The sequence below is a fragment of the Coniosporium apollinis genome (assembly GCF_000281105.1).
Source record: "Coniosporium apollinis CBS 100218 chromosome Unknown supercont1.106, whole genome shotgun sequence".
NCBI classification, from domain to species: domain Eukaryota; kingdom Fungi; phylum Ascomycota; class Dothideomycetes; genus Coniosporium; species Coniosporium apollinis.
This window is the reverse complement of record NW_006913368.1, coordinates 1-19,549: the sequence shown is the minus strand read 5'-3', so window position 1 is coordinate 19,549 and position 19,549 is coordinate 1. Positions and strand designations below refer to the sequence as shown.

Here is a 19,549-nt window from a genome sequence, read left to right as displayed (position 1 = left end):
ACGGTCGACCGTAGGCACTGGTTGGCTTGCTTCATTGCTTTCAACTTCGCAGTCGGCTTCCGGTTGCTTAGGAAAATCGTAGAAGTTCGTGATGAAAGTCAAGAATTCATCAGAGCTGGCGCCTGGAAAGCTGTCAGAATGTCATTCCTTTCAGAGCGTTCGCACACTATACTAAAATGATGCGCTCAACGATGGTTGAACGTGAAATACTGCAAAAACTTTTGGAACAATCTCTGATTCGAAACGCGAAGACGACAGCAGCAAGCAATTGGTTCACTCACCCTGCTCTCCACAGAGCGCGATCTCGTGCAGAAGGTGTTCAATCAGTTCATCGAAGTTTTGAGCCATCTTCCTCCATCTCCTCCTGCGTTTCGCAAACCGCGGAGAATTGTCAACTCATTAACCGGTCGCTGTGGGTGTCGAACACGAGACTTGAGGCCTATCGGAAAGAAAATGTGGGGTGTAAAATTTGGCCTGGTGGGGACTGTGACGATTTGCTACACGTGCTGCCACTTCTTGGCACGTGCACGCACCAAGGCTTTTCTTTGGCAGCAAAAACTCACGGGCAGTGAAGTGAACGAACCTGTCGCTCTAAGAGCTCTGTAGAAGAGTGCCGGGGAGTCGCATGGTCATCAGAAGGCTAAATGGACGTTTGGCAGCGTCTGCGACCCTCGCTTGCCCACAACTTCACAGCTTCAGATAGTTGCATTCAGCACGAGCAAGACCATCTGACAATGATTGGAAAACGCGTAAGAACTGATTTGATCTACTCCCCGTTTCTCTTGCTCTCCATGAGCTTTCTGTACTGCTCGATGATACTCTTCCTCGCCTCGCCCAGCTCTTCCCGTCTTCGCAAGCTGCCAGCCGCATTGGGAACATCGCCCACAGTGACCTTCGCGCCATTCCTGACCTTAAATTTCTCCGTGGGTAAGCTCTTAAACTGTGGCGGTGCTTGAGCGACATCATGCAGGCCCTTCGGCTGCTCACGACTGGCCTGCAGCACTGCCCAAGGGTCATCATCACCATCCGGTTGCTCCCCGATCAGACGCTTCCGCTTGCCCTTCTTGCCTTTCGCCGGTAGCTCAGCGGTCTTGTCCTCGAACATGACCGCTTGCTCATCGTCTTCCTCCTCTGCCAGCTCTCTTGCCTCTTCCTCCTTCTCCCGGATCCTCGCCTCGCCCCGCCGCCACTCCGCGTACATCTTCTGCAGCCGCTTTTCCGTCTTGGTTTGGCGCTCCTTGATCCCTGCGACGTTTCCGCCCTTACGCGCAAGACCAGAAACAGGCAGGGCCTGGTCTACTCGCGCGGCAAAGTCTGACATGCGTTCGCCGGGCAGGATCTTGGGCATCTCAAGTGATGGCTTCTCTGGTTTCTCTGCTGCATCTTCTGCTGTCTCTTGCCCTCGCTTGCGCTTCTTGTTCTTCGGCCTGTCACCGGTATCCAACCCTCGTAGTCCTTTGCCGGTGGCTTGGAATTGCATGAGGCGCGCAAAGGCCTTGGGTGTATCATCCCGGCCATATCCTTCGCTATGCTCTGCCTTCTTCCGCTTCGGTGGTGCCTTCTTGGACTTGATGGCGGATTTCTGGCTGCGGTTGGGCACTGGGAGAGGCTTTGCGAATGCGGATGGCGGAAGGTCATATCTAAGTTGAAATGTAAGTACGAGGACAACACTAAGGCGTCAAGGCCACTACTCACGACTCCACATCTTGGCCTTTGGTCCTCGTATGTTTGTGAGGCATTTCGCGCGGTACGGCAATTTTCACTTTCGCTGCAAGGGCTCGATGCTGAAACTTGCGGCCTGAGGGGCTAGGCTTTCTCCACGTCACGTGGACGAGATCACCCCTCCATCAGATCCATAGACCCTTGTTATGTCCTCCAATGAGAAGCTCCCAGTCCTGCACGGAGAACATGCCGCAAGAACCATTGCTGGTCCGCTGCTGGAGAACGCCATCATGGGCTTGGGCTTTCCAGGAAGGAAGACGGCTAGCGGGCTAGAGGGATCTGTATAAGAACCAAAATCGCGCCGGGGCGGAAGCTTTGTCGTTGCTGTGCGCTCCCCTCGTTCGCTCGAAGCTGTGGACTGCGAATTCCATCCCCCACGTTCACTGCAACCGCTCATTCAAACGCGGGCTTGTCTTCTGAGCAGGACGAACTTCCAGCTGGAAAACCTGGGGTCTCGACCAGCAGCGATTCGGATCACCTTGGTCGATGAGATTCAGGAATTCCGAGTTCGAAGGCCTGACATCCGGATTCGGCCACATTCTTTACTTGGAGATTCCCGAGGTCTTTCAGCTCCGCTAGTCGAGCCGCGAGACTGAGGACGAATAGACCAAGCCCTTCGAAGGACCTGCATCTCGCATTTTCAGCAGCGCTATGAAGAAAGAGTAGAATTATTAAGATACACTCGAGGTTGCCCTCCCTTGCGCCAGACCCCACCGCAACGACCCTGAATCTGCCACGTGCGCCAATTGGCCGGTCCCTGACATGGCCCGATCATTCGGGGAAGCCGCATCCTTCCGCGATAACCCAGAGTCGGGGCCAGACGGACACGCCTCGAAGAGTTCGACTACGCATCTCGAAGATGGCTACACGGTCCGCCGCGGACAGAAGAGGGAGTCCTTCTGGAGGAGATTTCTTATGACAATTCGCTTGCGCCGAAGACCAAGTCATAACACATCTGAGGATGATGACCTATCTTTCATCACTTCGACCGAAAAGCTTCACAGGACGAGGTGTACGGGTGGGGCCAGTCGTCGGATCTGTGTCAGCGTACCGATAGTGATACTGGCGATCTTGTACGTTATCCTTCGAAAGCATCCCATTGTACGCATGGCACTGATCCGATGCAGTGGTTTAATACAAGCAATCAAGTTTCTACTCGTCCTAGGACCTCTAGTCTGGGACAACCAAGACGACAACTTCCTGCCGAACTGGGGTCAGCCTGGCCAGCTTGGTGAGGGATTGTCACACTATGCCACAGACTTCACAAGGGACGTCGTGCCTATACCATGCCACTCGCATAATGACTACTGGCGTCGCGTTCCGCTATTCGAAGCTATCCATTATGGGTGCACTGGAGTCGAGGCAGACGTATGGCTGTTCGATGATGAGCTCTTCGTCGGGCATAACCTCGGGTCACTGACAAAAAACCGCACGTTAAGAAGAATGTATATCAATCCGCTGCTGGATATCCTTGATCACCAGAATCCTTCGACACCTTTCAACAACAGCAGTCGTCAGGGCGTTTTCGACGAAGATCCAAATCAGACACTCACCCTTCTTATTGACTTCAAAACCCTCGGCGAGGCCCTCTGGCCATATGTCGAAGCGCAGCTCGAGCCTTTGCGGGCCAAGAACTATCTTACCTACTACAACGGATCTGCAGTAACCTCAGGACCTATAACAGTCGTGGCCACCGGAAATGCACCCTTTAACCTCCTGACAGCCAACAGCACCTACCGGAACATCTTCTTTGACGCGCCGTTAGCGTCCATGGCCGGCAAGCATTCCAACGATGAAGCTAGCGAAGCAACACAGAACTCGGGGCAAGGTAGTACTGGAACCAATGGTCTGACAGCCGATGCGTTCACAAGCGCCAACTCCTACTATGCCAGTGTATCATTTAGCCAGACCATCGGCTTCCCATGGCGCGGCCGCCTCTCAGAGAAGCAGCTGCGCAAGGTCAGGGCTCAGATTCAGGGCGCGAAGCAGAGGGGCTTGAAGCCGAGATATTGGTCCACGCCCAGCTGGCCGATTGGCTTGAGGAATCACATCTGGGATGTACTGGTGAAAGAGGGTGTGGACTACCTGAACGTCGACGACTTGAAGGCAGCTGCGAGGAACGATTGGAGGAAGTCAAGATTCTTCCTGTGACTGTCGCCGGTTGTTTTTCCGCGCTTTACGAACGAGATAGATGAGGTCACGATAGACGCACGCAGAGCGCATAGCCAAGAAACGTTTGGATATTCATTTCAAGCAGAGCAGAGCTCTCTCACCAAAATTCCTTTCCACACTCCCCTCAGCCTTTAGCATGCTGCTTAGCCACATACGCGCACCCTCAACCTCTCTAGCCCCGAATTTTACCAGGACGAAGCCTCTTACACTAGCAGCGGTCCATAATAAGCCATCCCTGACTTCCTGCTTCTGCCTCCTCTTCCTTCTTATATCCTCATCCGGGACATCTACTTCCTCAGCGTGCTCGTCCCACATTCTCGCCCCAATCCTCGGCAACCTCCCAAACTCATCCATGAAATACTTCCCCAACGCCTCAAAAACCGGCCCCCTCAGGATCAACGTCCCAAAAACGCCCAGCCCATCCATGCGCGCCGCAATTCCCACACTCCCCGTCCCAGCACCCCCTTTCGCATCCAAAACCACATTGTCCCTCAGCAACAACCTCCGTCCCTTCTGTCCCTCACCTGTCCCAACAGCCCAGACCTCGTTCCTACTCCCATACTTCCAGAAATCCCAATTCTCGCCCCTCGCGCCCCTTCCGCGACTCACCCAGTCGCAGACACAAAGACTAGCGCCCTCGCCCTCGCCTTCGCTGCCGAGCGAAGGCACCTCATAAACCTGAGCCTGCTCAAACACACTGTTCGCGAACGGCTGCACTGGGTCCGGCAGATACACGAGCGCAGCCCCCGGGCCCAGCGAGACGCTCATGCGCTGCGCACTCAGCACATCCCGGCTCGGCGCCTTGAAGATCTTGGTCGAGCCCTGCGTTAGCAGGATCAGGCGCGTAGTGGGCGCGAGCGAGACGCGCAGGTTTATGATGTCGGCGGCGAGGATGCCGCCGCCGTAGGTGAGGAGGAAAACGGTGTGGATGAGGGTGGGTGTGGTGGAGTCGGAGCTGGAGGGAGAGGAGACGAAGAGGGGTGATGGCGCGATAAGCTTGAGGGGGTATTGGTAGGAGAGGGTGCGCAGGACGGGGGTGGAGGGCTGGAGGAGGGCGAGGTCGATGGTGCCGTAGCCGGGCTTGGACGAGGAAGGGGCGAAGGGGGAGGACATTGTGTCCTGGTGGTGGTGGTATTATCGGAAGGGCAGGTAGTATGGCATTCTGGAAGGTCTATTAGAGGTTTAATGGAGCTCCTTCAAGCTTGAGGAACATGCCCCGCCAAAGCGGTTGCGGTGTCTGTGCGGCAGGCCAATGCACGTGGTGTCGAGCATCGCAGCTCTCGCGTTGCGCCCGTCTCCAACGACGGATACCCAGTCACTTAGCGTTGCACTTCAAACGTTCAAGAAGAGTCTGAAAGAGACTTCATGAGAGCGCGTGGTAGCTGACAGCTCGGGAAAGCCTCAATCCTTGGCACCTCCGCTCTCAACTATCCTCCACTCGCCGCGCCTCGCCTAACTTCTCCACCAACGCGTCTCCCCGCGCCCGCATCAACCACCTCGCGCCGCGACAATCGCATCAAGTCGCATTGCGCCCCGTCAACATCCCCAGTTAGATGCCCGGTCGCCTCCTTAGCATGGAGGGTTCCAACTCCGACAGCGACGCGCCCGCCAGCACCTCGCGGCGCAAATCCGGACGCGTCGTCAAGAAGCCCGCCGTGCTGGGCGTGTCCTCCCCAACCGGCAGCACGAAGCGCAAACGAAACGACGTGGAGGAGGACAGCGATGATGCGGAAGAGATGGCTCCAGACGCGTCTGATGAGGATATGGAGAGCAGCGAAGGCGAGCCTGACGAGGAGGAGATACGGGAAAAGAGACGTAAGGCAAAGAATCGCAAGAAGGGACAGGTCAAGCCGCCGGTTAAGAAGGCGAAGCCGAATGGGCAGACGGTCAACTTAGCCATGAGGCCTGCGCCGAAGAGGGCTAGGAAGCCGAAGAAGGCAAAGGCGCTGGAGGGGGCGGACGCGGAGGATGCGGGGGGCCTTTACAGTAGGCGCATTCTAGATAATGCGATAGTATTACCTGCTGACACTCGACGCACAGCTGAGGTCTTCGCGCGAGGCCACACACTCGATGACGTTGCTGCAGACTGGGTTTCGCAGTTCAAGAAGCACGAGTCGAGCGCCGTTGCGGACCTGGTCAACTTCGTGCTCAAATGCGCCGGATGCGATTCGAAAGTGGATATGCACGATATCGAGGATCCGGATGGCTGCACGAACAAGTTGACAGACTTGCAAGATGAGTATCAGTCTGTACGTACGGACTTGCGTTGGCATACGGCTGAAGTACTGACGAGTCGCAGCACAAAGTCACAGAATACCCCCTTATTGCCAAGGGAAAAGGCGCCACCTCATTCAAAGCGTCTCTCAAAGGCTTCTTCGATTCACTCATTAGGACAATAGCCGCCTCGGGCCTCCTGTACGAGAATATCGAGCTTATTGAGAACATCGAAGTATGGGTGAGCACCATGTCCTCCGCCGCCAACCGGCCGTTCCGCCATACCGCCACCGTTGTGTCGCTTGCCATTGTGAGCGCGCTGTGCGATGTCGGCAAGGACCTTGTGGAAAGCACAGCAAAAACTCTGCGGCAGAGCGAAAACGAGCAGAAGAAGGGACGCGTCAACAAGGGAAGGGTTGCTGATCTGGAAAAGAAGGCGAAGCAAGCCGGCAAGAGGCAAGAACAGCTCGACACCATCATCAAAGATTGGTTTGATACTGTATTTGTGCACCGATACCGCGATGTGGATCCAAGAATACGCGTGGATTGCGTGCACGCGCTTAGCGACTGGATTTTAACGTACCCGGACCTTTTCTTTGACGGCCATCATCTCCGATACCTTGGCTGGGTGCTTTCCGACACCTCCGCACCGACACGATTAGAGGTCCTGAAGCAGCTGCAGCGACTCTACAAGGACAAAGACAAGCTCGCTGGATTCAAGACATTCACCGAACGTTTTCGAGCAAGGATGGTCGAGATGGCGACAAGGGATGCTGAATCGAATGTACGATCTTCAGCGGTCGAACTGTTGGACATCCTTCGAGAAGCCGGGCTACTCGAGCCAGATGACATCGACTCCGTGGGGAGACTCATTTTTGACTCAGAACCACGCGTCCGGAAGGCTGTCGTCGGCTTCTTTGCGGAGAACGTCAATGACCTATACGAGTCTAAAATCGAGGAGCTCGGTGGTCAAGAGGCACTTGATGAAGCTCTGGTCCCCATCGAAGGCGACGAAGACTACGACAGCCCAAGAATAGAGTGGCTAAAGCTGAAGAGTCTAGTTGAGATCTTGCAGACCTACGATGCAGAAGATCAGGCGCTACCAAGTCAGATCGAAAAAGTGCCGAGTGCTGCGAACTATGTTCTTATCGCTGCCGGTATTGAGTCACGGTTCTCTCTAGCAGCGCAAGCGCTGTACAATCTTGTTCCGGAGATCAAGCGGTGGAAGGTCCTTGCTGGCTACCTACTTTTCGATAACTCACAGGCAACGCAGAATGGCACAGCAAACGATGATCCGGAAACACTCTTCAAAGTTGCGTGCAAGCTTGGCGGGAAGGAGGAGATTGTTTTGCTCGAAGTCCTCAATGCAGCCGTAAAGATGGGGTTGACGGAGACAATGGAGGCTGGATCGGACAAGAAGCACAAGAAGACGAAAGCCCAGAAGCAGCTATTACTCGAAGAACAGGAGTCCGCAGCACGACACCTCGCGACTCTCATCCCGCGGCTGCTGAAGAAGTTCGGCGCGCTCCCTGACGCTGCATCTGCGGTACTTCGACTCGAGCATGTCCTGAACCTGGAAGTGTTCCAACAGCTACGGCAAGACTCGAGCACTTACTCCGCACTTCTCGATGACATCAACAAGCAATTCCTCACGCACGGTAGCGAAAGCGTGCTGTGGGAAGCCAGCGCTGCCCTTCTCCACGCCAAAAGCTACGAAGATCTCGGCGAGCTCACAGAAGGAAAAGTCCAAGCCCTCTGGGACGACACCCTCAACGCGCTCCAGACTCTACACAAAGGCCTCGACTTCACGACCCGCGGCGGCCTGAGCTCCAACATCCTAACCGCCGTCTCCAACACCGTCCTCCGCCTCTCCAACCTTGTCGCAAAATTCGATTGCATCGAGCCCTTCGAGTCGGTGCCCGCCGCCTCCAGACCCTCCCAACCTAAGCAGCCCGACTCGGACAACGCGGTAGCAATCCTCACTGACATCATCTCCCGCGGCATCCCCACCACAGATATCGAACCCGAAACCGACGATCAGGAAAACGCTCTCGTCGCCCACGCAGCAACTTGCCTCCTCTTCTACTTCATCTGGAAAGTCCGCGCCTGGCAATCCGCCATCGCCTCCTCCACGCCTATCCCAGACGCAGACCTCGAGGCCGTCGCCGAGCGGCGTGACGCGTTCGTCGCGGCCCTCACTGCGGTGCTTGAGCAGCGTCATGGCGCGGATGAGCTGCGGCTCGCGGTCGCGGGCACGCTGCTGGACCTGCATAGCGTGTTTGTTACGCTGCGGCAGGCGAAGCCCAGAGCGGTGGCTGCAGTGAGAAGGGGAGGGGAGGAGCCGAATGAGGATTACCTCGCGCTGATACTGGAGATTCCACAGCAGGCGCAGGAGGTGCTGCTGCATGTGCTCGCGGCTGCGGAGAGGAACTTCGCAAAGCGCGCGGGGAAGGGTCTTGGCGATGCCGCTGGTGGGGATGAGGATGATGCAGATCCGATTGCGAGCGATGAGGAGCCTGAGGGCTCTGATGATGAAGACAACGAGGAGGGGGATGAGGCTCGCAAGGCGGAGAAGACGCATGCGGCGCTTATGGCGGAGCAGCGGCTGTGCGAGTTTGCGGGGAAGCTGGTGCTGGGGATCGTGGCGGGGGTTGTGGATGCTGGGGAGGGAGAGGGGAGAATTAGGAAGAGGTTGGAAAGGAACAAGGCCAGGCTTGGGCATAACTATAAGGAGGTGCTGGGCTATTTGGATGTTAAGGAGAAGGGCGGGAAGAGGGCAGGGAGGACGGGTGCGAAGGGTAAGGCGAGGCCTGCGGCCGAGAGGAGGGATATCACGAAGCCGGCGAAGAGCAGAGAGACTGTGGGCAACGAGGAGAGCGAGGCTGAGGAGACAAGGGTGGACGACGAGGCTGATGAGGAGACACTGAGGGCGAGGGGATTGATGGTCGAGGATGATGACGTTGAGGACGAGGGCGCGGATGTCCCCGATCAGGGTGGAGATGTGGAGAGTGTGCTCGGCGACTGATGAGACTTATGGATTTAAAGCATCTTGCTAAACCTTCTCTTCCTTACTTGCGACGTGGTTTAAGGTCCTGTTTTGCGAGGGGAAGCTGGGGGATCTGGATATCAGAGTACGATGGGATGTACAATGTCTGTTCTCTTTGAACGCTGTATCTACTAGCTGCGCACAAAAATGGTGTACAGAGTGTTGATGATCGAATTGTCCTTCAGCCACGCTCTTGATATGCCGATATCTGAGGAAATACGGTACTCAATCGAGTGGATCCATACAACTGAAGAGCTTTGTCGTCACTGCACGGTTTGAGGGAGATGCGTAGGGCTTCTTATGGAATCGTTTACCGGATAACGAAACCCCGAAAACTCTGCTCAACAGTACAGAGGATACAGGCACGAGCACCATCCAATTTCCGCCCAAAGACCACGTAAGATCCACCTCGACCGTACGAAACCTTCAGACAAACCACGAGAGGCTAAATATAGGCCTGTAACAATATCCAATAATGACCTCACTTCACACGATAGTTAAACCGAAGAGCCTATGAACCCTGACGTACTCATCGTCCACCTTGACGCCATATTCCTTGATGCAACACTCGAACGCCGTATTAGTCGGCATTTCGTCACTTCCGCTCGCCTTCAGTTCTTCCAGGTTGCCCCAGAGCACGAAGAGCTTTTCACGCAACAGGGCCAGAGCTTTGGGGTCTTTCCGGAGACTAAGCGTGATCGATTAGCGATACAATCCAATACGGTTAGAGTTTTGAAGATTGTGGGCTAAGGCGTCAAGCGAAGGCGCAAGTGCTTACTCAGTTGCGTTTTCCTTTAGTAAGAACACTGCGTCGTCTTGCGCAACCAGCAGCTTCAGGCAGAGTGGATCTCTGGTGCCGGGCGGTTGTGTAGCGTCCATGACCCAGACATAGAAGAACCACTCCCAGCCGCGTGGCTGGGGTGATTCATCACTCATCATGTCTTGCGAGTCCGGCTCGTCCGGGCAGTTGTTGTACGCTCGACTATCAAGAGATTGGGAAAAGTTTTCTAGCTTGTCGGGCCAGAAGTCAACGACGCGGACGCGGGCGCGATATTTCATATTGATGAAAGGGAGCTGCAGAATGCCATTGGGGGATTCGTATTCGAGGTGTGGGTTCTCCCAGATCTTTGAGATGCCCACGAGAGGACGATTCAGGTCTTGACAGCGAACTGACAGGAGCTGTATTAGCGTTATTGCAGAACCACGAAGCGGTCTTGGCTGGGTCGATAGGAAGGGGGATGCGTGAAGCCGGATGTCGTGTAGCCCGTACGTCACCCGGGCGGAGAACTCACTATGGGTATTCGATGCAAAAAAGATACTGCTTTCTGCAGGCTCCTTCTGCTTCTTGTGCTGCTCTTCCAACAGCTTTACCCTCTGCTCCTTTCGTTTTTGCTTCTTAGACGGTTTAGACTCAGATTTGCCCCCGGGATTTGCCGTCTTTGTACGGGCAAGATACTCCTTCTTGCGCAATACAAGGTCCTTCACACGCGGCTCGTCAGGCTTTGCTTTCCAGACATCGACTCTGAATGGATATTTCCTGTCTTGGTGTAGCTTCCCTTCCAGTCTCGAGAAACTGCCTTCGTTGTACTTGACGATAACGTTCTTCATGCAGACGTAATCACCTGGATGGACATTGTCTCGCACCCAATCGGCGTGAGGTAACCATAGCGTGACCAGAAGCGTCATCTTGCCGCAAGGACCAGGCCAGGGCGCTTTTTTCTTTCCGTTGAGATAGTTCATCGGATCACCGTCATAGCCTAATCCAGCCTCTTTCGCCTCGTCCTCAGGTGAGAGGTACTCGTAGAACAGCCTGTTCGTAGTGTAATCGGTAAGGTAGATATCTACCCTGTCGAAGCTGGCCGATTGAATCTTGACCACTTCCCCAATAGGGTCGTAGTACTTATCCGCGGCGATGTCTTTAAGTAAAGCTTGTCTATCCAGGCGTGAAGCCCCAATGGCGCTGCCGGGAGTCACTTTGCTAGGAGTGATTGTTGATGGAGGGGCGCCTGCGGGGGTTTGCGGGTTGGGGATAGATCGCATTGCTGCAGGCGTGGCGGCTGCAGAGATCGGAGCATTCGTGGGGAGGTGCGGGAACGCATGACGAAGCTCGATGGAGTAGAACTGCTCTTCAGTCGTTGCGGGTCTGGATCCACTCATGAGCATACCCGGAATGTTCTTGTTCCCATTTGCGTACGCCATTTTGAATGTCGGATTCGGGATAGCGGCGGACGGAAGCACGACGCATTCTGTAGAGTAATTGCTCAATCCAGTCACTGTGCTGCGATATTCAGAAACCTGAGCTCGAGTTAGTTGCATCCTTGCTATTCAAACCATGCCATATTGTGATCTCTGCTCAGGGTCGAAATGCGGCCTGGAGTCAGAGACGGCACAAGCGGCGGTACAACTTAGTTGCCAGCTAAGGGCGTAGCGGTAGCACGCGCGGCTCTCCGACTCAGTCTGTAAGATTCTATGATACTAGGGATACGGGCAGTCTAAAGCCGGTGGCATTATTCATAAGAATAGACAAGTGAACTAACCTTAAGCTGTCGAACTATAGCCACATCCCCTTTCGCCTGAACCTGAGGGAAAGCCCCTACTGTTTTGCGGAAGAGCTTAACAGTGAAGCCTTGATCAGGCTGGTATTCGTCGAAGTTGGATATGTCTTGCAGGATCAAGGTCATCACAAGATCTGTGCCCCTCGTCTCCATTGGAGGCATAAAATCCACTACTACACCGATCACGCTAAGAAGCTGGGTAGGACTGCGGTGCTGGAGTGCTTGGTGGATAGTGACGAAGCCAGTTGGCGGTGTTGGAGCCATGTTGATGGGCTCGAAGAAGCTCGATAGACTGAGTTGAAAAAGGGAGTCAGAGTCGCGGCGGACCTCGAAGTGTTGATGAGAGATGAGACGGCTAAGGCGTGATGTGGCGAGATATTGGAAGATAGACAGCAAACAAGCCAACAGACACAGAGTGTAGGCACTAAACTCAAAACACCAGTACGAGAAACGTATCTGTTAGTCAAAGCCTAGAAACCCAGATAAAGAGACCGCTGCTCACGGTGTTGTCAATGGCTTGAAGTCTAGAGTAAGGCAGGCAAAGCTGCTAGTTCCGCATCACAGACTTGAGAATCTTAGGGCTCCAAATTGGGGGGACAGCTCCGTCCCGCTGTCATCAACTGGTGCAACGCTTTCCAAGCTAAAAGTCTGACACTGTTCTTCAAATGCTACGTTTATACTGCCTGTATCATGTACCGGGCAGGCGCCAAAGATTCTTGATGAGGCTCTGACGACCTCTGTTCATCACAAACGGCCTCGTTTCGACAGGCTAACCTTAGTCGCCAAGATGTTAGTCTTCGACAAGCCGAAAGTGCGTGGTCCCCATCGATGCCTTAGGTGTCACTGAGCGTATTGCAACCTCTCTGAAGTGGTATTTGGTACACGGTTGCGGTACGACTCGCAGTCGGAATTGATTCAGATAATCTACCTGGTTTCAAAGCGTCGTTCTGCGCCAGTGTTACGAATTCACTGGATAAGGTCCGCCGCAGCACCGTGACGGCTCTTCACAGGGTTGGGGTTTCCTTGTGGTATTGACATCAGTCGTTCGAAGCCTACATACAATGTGCGGAGAATGATCCGACCGCCGTTGTGAGGGCCTGTACGTACTCCTAAATGGACCTTAGTAAAGATGCTTTCACTTGAACCTTTTGCCTTAAAGGATATGACAGCAATCGGTTGTTGACAAGCAAACGCGTGCGCGTCTCTAGAAGTTCTGGCGTGGTCCACGCTAAAGACTGCTGACGTAAGCCGGCCTTCACCGAAAACAGCACAGCGGAACCTTGACACCTGCCCGCATTGTGATTTTCTGCCCACCACCTCCTTGCCAGACACCCCCCATAAACACACACTCGTGCTTGCGATTCTGCACCTCGAACCGTCTCACTACATTGACAACTCGCCGTATCAACTACTGAGCAGCATGGCTGACCGTTACATCCCCGAGCATCGCCGTACGACATTCAAGGCTAAGAACACATTCAAGCCGGACGAACTCCGTAGGCGGCGTGAGGAACAGCAGGTGGAGATTCGCAAGCAGAAGAGGGAAGAGAATCTCGCCAAGCGGAGAGGTATTTCTGGACGAGATGGTGGTGCTCCAGGAGCTTCCCTAGGTGCTGCTCCAGACAGCGATGATGAGGGCACAAGCAATGAAGGCCAGGTATGTCACGCTCTCCATCCTACCCAGTCTACGTACCACAAGGCATATTCGTCGAAAACTGACGTACGGACAGCTCAATGAAGAGCTTCCCCAGATGGTGAAGGGGGTCTTCTCCGACCAAATCGACGAGCAGATTCAAGCCACCACCAAATTCCGGAAGCTGCTCTCAAAGGAACGCAATCCACCCATTGAACGAGTCATCGAGACCGGCGTCGTCAGCAGATTCGTAGAGTTCCTCCGCTCGCCACACACCCTAGTTCAGTTTGAAGCCGCATGGGCGCTCACGAACATCGCCTCTGGTTCCGCTCAGCAGACCCAGGTTGTTATTGAGGCCGGTGCTGTCCCGATATTTGTAGAACTGCTCAGCAGCCATGAGCCTGACGTTCGGGAGCAAGCGGTGTGGGCGCTTGGAAACATTGCTGGTGACAGCCCAGCGTGCCGAGACTACGTCCTGCAAGCCGGTGCTCTTAGACCGCTCCTCGCTCTGCTGGGCGACAGCCGGAAACTGAGCATGCTGAGGAACGCTACCTGGACTCTCAGCAACTTTTGCCGTGGAAAGACCCCACAGCCAGACTGGCAAACAGTAAGTTCATCCCACCCTTTCACTTTGCCCTATTCGTGCGCTGACTCGTCCCTGCAGATCGCGCCGGCACTTCCCGTCCTCGCCAAGCTCGTTTACTCTCTCGACGATGAAGTTCTCATCGATGCGTGCTGGGCCATCTCGTATCTCTCCGACGGATCAAACGACAAGATTCAGGCTGTCATTGAGGCCGGCATTCCTCGTCGTCTTGTCGAGCTTCTGATGCATGCATCGACTTCGGTGCAGACTCCTGCCCTCCGTTCCGTCGGCAACATCGTCACGGGAGATGATGTTCAGACTCAAGTCATTATCAACTGTGGGGCCCTACCTGCTCTTCTATCCTTGCTCAGCTCGACAAAAGACGGCATCCGCAAGGAAGCTTGCTGGACTATATCCAACATCACGGCCGGCAGCCCCACGCAGATCCAGGCAGTGATCGATGCCAACATCATCCCGCCTCTCATTCACCTTCTTTCCAACGGCGATTTCAAGACTCGTAAGGAGGCTTGTTGGGCCATCTCTAACGCCACCTCCGGTGGGCTTCAGCGGCCAGAGCAGATCCGCTACCTTGTTCAGAGCGGCTGCATCAAGCCCCTGTGTGACCTCTTGTCCTGCCCTGACAACAAGATCATCCAAGTTGCTCTTGACGGCCTTGAGAACATTCTCAAGGTCGGCGAGATGGACAAAGAGGCCTCGGAGCAGACTGGCGAGCCCATTAACCGCTACGCTCTGTTCATCGAGGAGGTCGGCGGCATGGAGAAGATTCATGATTGCCAAAACAACGCCAATGAGGAGATCTACATGAAGGCGTACAACATCATTGAGAAGTACTTCTCTGACGAGGACGAGGCTGGCGGGGACATGAACGAGCTTGCGCCTCAGCAGGGCCAGGACGGTCACTTTGGCTTCGGCGCCCAGCAACAGCAGCAAAACTTCAACTTTGCGAACGGCGGCGACTCCATGGACATGTAAACTGCATGCCTAGATTCTACGTCAACGGAGGAAAAGTTCCGGTCTCACAGCCGCCATATCAGCCAGCACGTCACGGCCGATGTAAGCTTGTCATCGCCTAGCAACAGTATATGATACAACAGGCAGGGCACTCCGAGCTCGCTTCACTCGGCACACTTCATGCAGCCATTCTAATTGGTCTGCCTGATACCAGATGAGACGCAGGTTGAGAACTCGCTCGGCTCGCACTTACTGCCCCTCAAGTCCTAATCCCTCGCCGAAAGATCCCCACCACGCCCCACGACCTTTGCACCAGCACGATCGATGCAATCCCCGAAATCGTCACGCCCACCCAACCCTCACCATGAGCAGAGTCCGAATTTCATTTCCTGGTTCTTGCTCCCTCTGCACGACCACTCATGAGCATTGAAGATACACCATCATGTAATTTCCCGGGTACACCACACAGGCATCATATCCCAGGCGTTTTCTGTTTTCGTCTTGTTGCTGCACTTTTGGACGGAAGTGGGAGGTGAGAGGAGGAACTGGATACGTAGTTAGCGTAGTGTTAATAGATGCGAGTGAAATCTGCGATGGATGTAGTAGGATGCGCATGTGATATATTTCACTGACAACGTTGACGGCCTGCCTCTCCGCCCTGTACTTGGACTGAGTCACGTGGGAGCGCGTATATCGGACGCTGGATGGCTCCGCTCCGCGCCAGCAGCACTACACCTCAGGCGATGTACCCATGTGTTACCACTTGGCACGTCATCTCTTGTACGAGGGGTTTCGTTCTGATATCAGAGATGAATACATTGAGCAATTCTAACATTCTGGCTGGCAGACAGTAGCACTAGTGTCCATCAACAACGATCGATCTTGAGCCAGCTGCGAAACCTGACGGCCTTCGAAGGCACACAAGCGCGGAATTAGCGTTCTGGCACCACGAGATTGTACGACCATTCAAACCTGAAATCCAACAGACTTCCTATCAAGCCGCATGGCTTGGTGCATTGCTTCTCGATGATCAATTAGGCATCAGTCTTTGTGAACTTCTCGCTCTCTCGCGTCTTTCCGTGAGCATTTTAAGTCCTCACTTTGTACACATTGTTCAATTAAACTATTTCTTTCACTGAGCTCTACAGCATGCCCGAGTCAACTACTGAACAGTCCCAGGAGACTTTGTCCCTCAAGGAGATAACTCAACCCAACTCAAGTGCCCCTTTACTCAGTTCGAACCAAGCTTCTGCCTCCCCAACAACATTCGAGTCCTCTACTGAACCGCTGCAAGAGGCTCCTCCCAACAGAGAGAAGCTGCGAAGCGGCTTAAGTGACTCCCAGCCTTACAAATACACCCACATATTTGGGAACGAACTTAAGCCTGAGTTTCCCATCGAACACTGGGAGAAAAAACTCGTTGGCAAAAGGATGGTCAGATATCGCAGTGATCCCCCAGGCGATGAGAACGTATGCCCTCAGTGTGTCTCCTTGAGACGTCCACTGCTTACAACGGGCAGTCGTTCACTTATTCGGATTTGCCTCCAATGGGGTTTTACCAAATATATCCTGGGGCACACAACTGTACGAGAAGTCGTGTTAGGTAACATTGTTTTTGAACCCTTCTGAAGTTCTCAGGATGATCTGATGAAGAATCAGGCTCAGTATGTCACTTGGGAAGGGCAACGTCTGTGAGAGCGTTTGGTATGGCTAGATCGAGAAACTGTGGGACGTTGTAGCCGTGGGCGTATCTAATTGCGTGGCTGCTCTGCCTCTGCTGAAATCAGGCGTATCACGTGACTGCGGCACAGCATTAGCGCTACCTTTCATTCGACCTGAAGTAGGCAGCAGCTAATTAGTTTCCATCAAATCCTCATTTTCGTAAATCCACATCTCGCCAACATCCTTCAGTCAAGTGCTTCTTCCTCCAAATCAGATTGAGCTTCCGTCGAGCTCAGCATGTCTGATTCCCATAGAGACCAGCCGCAAGATGCTTCGCCGCAAGAGGCTCCGCCTAGTAAGGGGACGACTCAGATCAGCGCAAGAGAATCCCTCTATGGAAGAGATCAGAAGCCCGAGTTTCCAATTGAATACTGGGAGAAGCGACTCGTCGGCAAGAGGATGATCAAATCCGATGAACCAGGTGATGAGAATGCATGTTTGTTGAATCCATTTACCCGTATGATATACTTATGACAGCTAGACCTTCAAAAGATCGGACTTGCCTCCAATTCCTTTCCACTGGACACTTCCTGGGCCACGTGACTGTATGAGAAGTCGCGTTAGGTGAATTCAAAGTGTTGAAGACTTGCATTTGGAACGGAACTGATGATGGTTTAGGCTCAATTTAAGGCTGGGGGATGATGCTGTTTGTGAACGCGTTTGGTATGGCTAGGGCGATGGGAAGGAGTGGAGCGTGCAGAGCCAGACACATACTCACTACAGGAGGAGCCATCCAATACCACCGCGACGACCACAGGACTTGTTCCACATTTCATGAGTTTGGGGGAAACGGGCGAAGAGGCCCGTAGGAGACTCTGCCGGATTGCTTATCTGCGGCGCAAAACGATAAAGATATCGTCTGCCACGGCATTCATACACGCAAGTTTGATGATTAACAGCAATCCTCACCGCTGTAGGTCGAAGTTACATGCAGCCTAAATTTCAGAGAATAGCGCATGGGCATCAATCCTCGAATCTTGATAGAGCGCTTGAAGCCTACTTACAAGCCGCTTATAAGTAGGTATAATTACTTAAAGACTCTAAGTATTTAGAGTGGGCTCTAATTGCTCTAAGTGGCTCTACGTATTCAATTTTTTTCTCCTAATATAGATGCAGTAGTTAGCTAGCTGTTTATAGTTTAAGTTTATAGTAATATCTAAAAGCTCACGGTCTTAGTACAGTAGAGTAGGGTCTAACGCCGTAAACTCTAAACCTCTAAGCTTCTAGTTAACTAATTACTAAGCTTCTAATTCTCTCTTCCCTAGCGACTAAGCTTACACTCCTTATTTAACTTATTAGCGCTGCGATGAATAACTAATACTATACTAAGTACGGTCCGCGCCCTTGAACCGCTTAGCGGGTTGTCTAGAGCAACATATTAATGACGACGATTTGAACGGACGAGTCCGACACGAACGTCGTTAGCACGACATCAGTCGGGCGATTGGAAATACTGCAACCGTGTTCTCCTGCGCCGCGCTGCGTACCGCTTATCACCATTGCTCTGGCCCAACTCCAAGTCCTGAAGGATGCGAAAAGCGTAGCCATTATGAAGGTATGAAATGTCGTCGTCTGGCTCCTTCCAGGAAGCCAGCAAGTAGAAGGCCTGCATCGTCTCAACGAATCTGTCACCCTCTGTAAACGTTCTGATTGCTGGGTTTCGAGCCAAGGAGCAGAGTCGGCTCGGTAGAAAAGAGTCTGTTGGCGGATTAACCCCCCGTCGATGTACTGGGCAAACTTCGAAGCACAAAAGAGGACGGTGGCGACGAGCAGTCGGCTTCCTTGCTTGACGTTGTCGTGTGTATCGAAATGGCGATCGAGGATGTACTCCCATTTTACATTCATCTTCATCTTGAAATGTGTAAAAAGCGCCGCGGATGCCTGTCGAGTGAGCATACCGCTTTTGACTGGGTCTGAGATGGTGTGCCAAGGGTCGTGGAAGAGAGATAGCTAGGCATCTTGACCGTGGAATCCAGCAGACGGTTATTATTATCGACAGCCTGCGCCCAAGGATTAGCTCTCAGGGACGCAGAAGCGAAGACAACTTCAACGATAGTTCATTCGGCTGAGGTTGTTTCAAGGACTGCTGCGGAGGAGGATCCTGAATCGGGTCGCCGTCACCGTCTGCGTCGAAGGACGGTGTGTTTCCCGATGTGACGAAGCTGAATGGCGATCCTCTCTTCCCCTTCAGGCTAGACAGGACAGCAACAATCCTCGCTCGAACCTCGGCGGTGATGAGTGGCTGTCGACTGTAACCAGCACCGGGAGTTTCATGATTAACGAGCCTGGGACTGGGGGAAGATAACGCCGGTGCGGAGGGCGGGGCGGTGTCGCTGGGAAGGGTCGACGATGGCGGGTTCGACGTTAGGGCAGGAACAGGTTCTTGGACACGTTCTTCCTGAGAAGCGGTTGGCGGACGACTCGACGGTCGCGTGTATGGATGGATCCTGGCCTTCGCCCTCTTCGGCTGCTTAAAGACGCAGTCGGTATCGTTGGCATCGGTCTGGGCGCTGCGAGACCAAGTATCGACCCTTTGCCGTTCGGCATTCGAGACAGGCGCTAAAGAGTGAATTCATTCGGTAAGGCGGCAGTACACACGGCTACAATGCTGCACAGCTCACACAGGGGCACGATACAAGCTGGAGGGGTTCGCAGTCGACAGTGCCATCCCCTTTCTAGCGCGAGTGTCGCGGGGAAGTCGACGGGAGGGGAAAACTAGGAAGTTTTTCTCGGTCCGTAGCATATCCCAGCGTAGAGAGGCACGGAAGGGTCTACCGGTCTCGGCCCGTGGGCGGAGCATATAGTGCCTGGCCAAAAGTCTTTCCGTATTATCGTTTTCTCACCAAAACTCGATGTTTTTAGAATAATAAATATCTAGATAGAAGTATAGTTTAGTTATTAAAGATTATAGTATAGTCTAGTAGAGACTT

The 19,549-nt window shown here is 53.7% G+C and overlaps 6 protein-coding genes across 6 annotated transcripts; 3 read left to right on the top strand and 3 right to left on the bottom strand.

The window, feature by feature from the left end:
* Nucleotides 1-766: 766 nt before the first annotated feature.
* On the bottom strand, nucleotides 767-1,739 carry W97_09303 (uncharacterized protein; the record flags this gene model as incomplete). Its single annotated transcript, XM_007787162.1, has 2 exons — nucleotides 767-1,640; nucleotides 1,696-1,739. The coding sequence occupies 2 exons, from the start codon at nucleotides 1,737-1,739 to the stop codon at nucleotides 767-769; spliced, it is 918 nt and encodes a 305-aa protein (XP_007785352.1).
* A 745-nt stretch (nucleotides 1,740-2,484) lies between these two features.
* Nucleotides 2,485-3,873, top strand: W97_09302 (uncharacterized protein; the record flags this gene model as incomplete). The annotated part of the gene is made up of 2 exons (XM_007787161.1): nucleotides 2,485-2,795; nucleotides 2,850-3,873. The coding sequence occupies 2 exons, from the start codon at nucleotides 2,485-2,487 to the stop codon at nucleotides 3,871-3,873; spliced, it is 1,335 nt and encodes a 444-aa protein (XP_007785351.1).
* Nucleotides 3,874-3,966: 93 nt separating this feature from the next.
* Nucleotides 3,967-5,007, bottom strand: W97_09301 (uncharacterized protein; the record flags this gene model as incomplete). The annotated part of the gene is made up of 1 exon (XM_007787160.1): nucleotides 3,967-5,007. One exon carries the CDS (start codon nucleotides 5,005-5,007, stop codon nucleotides 3,967-3,969), a length of 1,041 nt encoding a protein of 346 aa, XP_007785350.1.
* Nucleotides 5,008-5,468: 461 nt separating this feature from the next.
* W97_09300 (uncharacterized protein) lies at nucleotides 5,469-9,133 on the top strand (the record flags this gene model as incomplete). The annotated part of the gene is made up of 3 exons (XM_007787159.1): nucleotides 5,469-5,880; nucleotides 5,935-6,143; nucleotides 6,194-9,133. 3 exons carry the CDS (start codon nucleotides 5,469-5,471, stop codon nucleotides 9,131-9,133), a joined length of 3,561 nt encoding a protein of 1,186 aa, XP_007785349.1.
* Nucleotides 9,134-9,640: 507 nt separating this feature from the next.
* On the bottom strand, nucleotides 9,641-11,353 carry W97_09299 (uncharacterized protein; the record flags this gene model as incomplete). Its single annotated transcript, XM_007787158.1, has 3 exons — nucleotides 9,641-9,842; nucleotides 9,933-10,323; nucleotides 10,447-11,353. 3 exons carry the CDS (start codon nucleotides 11,351-11,353, stop codon nucleotides 9,641-9,643), a joined length of 1,500 nt encoding a protein of 499 aa, XP_007785348.1.
* Nucleotides 11,354-13,129: 1,776 nt separating this feature from the next.
* W97_09298 (uncharacterized protein) lies at nucleotides 13,130-14,918 on the top strand (the record flags this gene model as incomplete). The annotated part of the gene is made up of 3 exons (XM_007787157.1): nucleotides 13,130-13,366; nucleotides 13,440-13,949; nucleotides 14,007-14,918. The coding sequence occupies 3 exons, from the start codon at nucleotides 13,130-13,132 to the stop codon at nucleotides 14,916-14,918; spliced, it is 1,659 nt and encodes a 552-aa protein (XP_007785347.1).
* Between the last annotated feature and the right edge of the window lie 4,631 nt (nucleotides 14,919-19,549).